Here is a 3,886-nt window from a genome sequence, read left to right as displayed (position 1 = left end):
TGCGTTTAACAGCTGGCATTCTTGTAAATGATTATCGTTATGCAAACTCCTCATGTGCCCTGAGCTGCACCACCGTAGGACATGGGGGCGCAGGAACCGGAGATGAGGGCAGGGGCTGAGACCCAAACTTTTTGAAAATCTAGTATCGGCCCTGTAAGTGTTGACGGAGAAGATATAATCCACATGGCTATCATCTCCCTTCCCTTCCAGCGTCACAGGACGTCTTCCCTCCCCCCCCCCACACCGGGGGCAAAATCTAACAACAGTCTTGTAGCTTCTTCTCGGCACAGTGCGCGCTATCATTTAGACCCATTGGTCACGTGATGCATTGGTGTACAAACTTGCGTATGTAGAGTGGCACAAGCCTGGCAGGGCGACATTTTATGTATATTCACCACGCAGTTATGCTATCAATTGCACACCTGCCATTAGCAGGGAGTGAGTATTTCTTCATAACTGTATTATCGTTTTAGGTCTTAGCTTCCAATATAAATGAATTTATTCAAGCAAGCCACTACCGCTTTTTTCAACCATTGACAGGTGTCGGAGCAATCACACAACGTGTCAAAGCAGACTGCATCAATCAGAGTGCATCGAACTACTAAAGCTGTAGACAAGGGCCTCAAAACACGGCCGAGGACGCCGCTGGGTGATGTAGTACACCAGGAGGCCAGCTGTCGTGCGACAGGGCGCCGCCCGGACGTCAGTAGCAGCCGGTGACGGAAGACCAGTCGCAGGCCACGATGGCCTGTGACCAGCTGGTGCCGGGCGCGCACGTGAAGTGGTACGCTGTGCCCATCCAGCAGTTGTAGTAGCTGTGACAGTCGGCCGGGTCGGCGAAGTGCCCAGTGGGTGAGGGGCACGTGACTGAAATAAGACCGCGGGGGAGGGAGAGTGTCATAATCAGACATTGACAGCGGTCAGCGGCAGTTATCACCTACGTTCCATGCTATCGCCCCGCTCAGTGAAACACCCTTGCAGACCTTATTAAGCGCCTCCATTGCGTAGTGCCTGTTTTATGATTCACTTTGAGCAACAGGTCTGCACAGGCTGAACCTTGAAATTTAATTTACTTCGCCTAAGTCTTCCCTGCAAATGGGCCTCAGAAGCCTCCTAAGGTTTTCCAGAATGATCTCAAAGTTGTTGCGACCCCGTGCTGGCATTTTTGGCACCGTAGTTTACATACTTCCCACACACGTAACAAAGTTGAAGTTTCTGATCTCGATGGTTCATGATCTGTGACCTCCTCGAGGTCATGTTGGTGCCCTTTTTCTCAAAGGCGACAAATGACGCTTCTTTCTCTCAGAAAATGCACTTTAAATGTTACTAGACCCCTCTTCCTGTCTTATCTCACTGAAGTGCATTATTATCGGTCTGGTGGCATTGTAACGCTCACATTATCTAAGGTCAAACTAGGTCAAGCCTTAATCTTTGTTGTCCGATTTCAACGTTTGGTTGTCATACAATTTTAATGTTAATAGCACATGTCTTGCAGCTTTGGGAGGTCTTCTAGCCCTGATTTAAGACCATTAGTTGGGCTTGTCTGGTTCTTGATATAGTTGTACGGGTCAATACAACAGTCGCGTTCACAACTTTGACCTGGCATGATATATCACAGATCACATGAGTCCCCATCCACTGGCGACTATAAGGCGGAGCTCAGCATAAGAACTCTGAACTCATAATGCGTAAGCAAATGGAACCTGCACGTATAAACATTACCTTCATATGATTCTCTCACCTGACTATTTTAATCATGAAAGGCATAACTGCAAGAAACATGTCTTCATCCGTGCCATAGGATATGAAAGCGATATTTCGCTAACGAGCTCAGACCTTATGTAAATCGCATTGGACGCTTATTGCACCGATTTCCAGCATCCGACTGGGAACTCACAGGGCCCGGAGGGTGCGGAGGTGGTCGTGGAGGCAGCGGTGCTGGCCGTGCCGCTGGTGCTGGCAGCAGTCGATCCTCCAGGCGACGTCGAGCAGCTGTGGAACGCGCATACACATCGCGGTGACTGACAAATGCTGCGTGTTGGAATGGCCGGCAGCAGAGACGGGATAGTATTGCCAACCAGTGCTGAGTCGGTGCTGGAGGCAGACTCGGACTTGAGCCTCCACAGGTAGCGGAAAATGCTGGCCTGCGATGAACAGGCTGGCAGCAGGCACCAGCGCCAGAACCAGCCGAGCCTTTCCGGCCCTGGGCTGGTGACATTTCATTCAAGTTGGTGCCGAAGTGGTAACGTTTCCAGCTTGTCAAAACTTGAACATATTGCACTTTAACTTCTAATTTGCAACGCATCACGGCGCGATGGACAGCGCGGAAGCCATTTCTTGCTACTGGGCGACGGTGCTAATGATGAAGACGGAAGCTGGCGTCCAATCACAGAGCCAGATCAACCGATCAACAAATGCAATGCTGTCAGGCGCATCATAAGAGGAATATGAGTTGCTATTTTACATGTGCTGACCGTCTTGTTAAGGTTCTTTCACTCGAACACAGGCTGCCTCACCTGACCAGGTTGGCCCAGTTGCAGTTGCTCATGGCCGGGTCGAACAGAGTGCCGGAAGGACAGGTGGTATGGTGCGGGACGCCCCATCCACAGTTGTAATAGCTCTGGCAGTCCAATGGGTCAGAAAATAAGCCATTCGGCTGAGGACACGTAACTGGAACGAATCATCAGGAATGGCCGTAAACTCCATGATCATCTGCAAAAGTGCTGATAAAAAACACCAAGTACCATCAGCTCCACAACTGTAGTCATTCATGTTGGTTGATGGTGTAGACATGCTAACAGCTTTAAGTACATGCGGTCTTGCCGATTTCAAGTGCGCGGTACAGCGGGATTAACCCTGAAATCAGTGGTGTGTTGTTGATACGTGAAATCCTGTGTCAATGTCATGCACACTGAAACGCAGTTTAAATTTGTGTTTCAGTTCTCAGGCATGCAAAGGCTTGGCTGCTTTTCTGGAACAGCGCACACCTAATAATTGACCATGAGGTTAGCTCTCGTGCTTAAATGACCTCAAACTGCTACCAAAAGTCTTCTTCGGGGAATCCACTAAGTAGAGACATGCTTTGATCAGAACTTCGAGAGTGCATATCAGAAGACCTCATAGAGGCCAAGATGCATGCTAAGAGGCTGGCCTACAATGAGGCGCAGGGTAGGTTTGGGTCTAACTGATTTTTTTACATGCTCCGGGAGCAGAAGTGGCAGTTGTTCCCGCGGTGCTGGTGGCAGCGGTTGTTCCAGCAGAGGTAGCAGGAGTGGTTCCAGCTGTGGTGGCGGCGGTGGTTCCAGCCGAGGTGGCGGCGGTGGTCCCAGCCGTGGTGGCGGCGGTGGTTCCAGTGGAGCCAAGATTGGCCTGGATTGCAGACATGAGGGGCCATGCGCCACCTCCGCAAACGTTCCTGCAAATGTGATTTACTTGTTAAGAGCGCTGCAGAAAGCGACTTCTCACAACACGTATATTTTCAGCCGGGTGGTATGCTTGATGTGAGCGATACGTAACACGAATACGATACGTAAGTTGTGAACGACGTTTCACATCCAGTGGACATAGACATGCAAGCTAGACAAGCTCTGCCTGATAAATTACGACGTTTAAATGAAGCTGGCAAAGCTCGGCATTCAAGATTGGCTACAGAAGTCTCACTGCGAACAGCGCTCATTTTATGTTATGAGCGGCATATGGGTGTGTTTTGGCCCTCGTGGTGTGTTGCAATATTGTTTCGTGATGGCATGTTTTTGCTTGGATGTTAATTTTTGGCCACGGCACTTTTCCTAAGCTGTTCGACTCTCAACCTGACGTGCGGCGTAACTAGTAGTTGCCCAAATACCGGTGTTTTTTTATTACAAAAGACGGATCGTGGTCGAGATGC

General features: G+C 49.8%; 1 protein-coding gene across 1 annotated transcript; it reads right to left on the bottom strand.

Annotated features, from left to right (window-relative positions):
- Positions 1-377: 377 nt before the first annotated feature.
- Positions 378-3,410, bottom strand: LOC119099390 (putative GPI-anchored adhesin-like protein PGA18). Its single transcript, XM_037222532.1, has 4 exons — positions 3,198-3,410; positions 2,517-2,670; positions 1,898-1,992; positions 378-867 (listed from the first exon to the last, which is right to left on the bottom strand). The coding sequence occupies exons 1-4, from the start codon at positions 3,382-3,384 to the stop codon at positions 704-706; spliced, it is 600 nt and encodes a 199-aa protein (XP_037078427.1). The 5' UTR covers positions 3,385-3,410; the 3' UTR covers positions 378-703.
- Positions 3,411-3,886: the final 476 nt, after the last annotated feature.

The sequence above is a fragment of the Pollicipes pollicipes genome, unplaced genomic scaffold, assembly GCF_011947565.3.
Source record: "Pollicipes pollicipes isolate AB1234 unplaced genomic scaffold, Ppol_2.1 Scaffold_4740;HRSCAF=5597_pilon_pilon_pilon, whole genome shotgun sequence".
Lineage (NCBI taxonomy): Eukaryota > Metazoa > Arthropoda > Thecostraca > Pollicipedomorpha > Pollicipedidae > Pollicipes > Pollicipes pollicipes.
The sequence above is the reverse complement of the archived record's forward strand: the minus strand, read 5'-3'. Positions and strand labels throughout refer to the sequence as shown.

Coding starts and splice junctions, on each gene's coding strand:
- LOC119099390 (XM_037222532.1), bottom strand. CDS start 3,384: ATGTCTGCAATCCAGGCCAATCTTGGCTCCACTGGAACCACCGCCGCC. Junction 2,671..3,197: donor CACTTCTGCTCCCGGAGCAT/GTAAAAAAATCA, acceptor GATTCGTTCCAG/TTACGTGTCCTCAGCCGAAT. Junction 868..1,897: donor CTCCGCACCCTCCGGGCCCT/GTGAGTTCCCAG, acceptor GTCTTATTTCAG/TCACGTGCCCCTCACCCACT.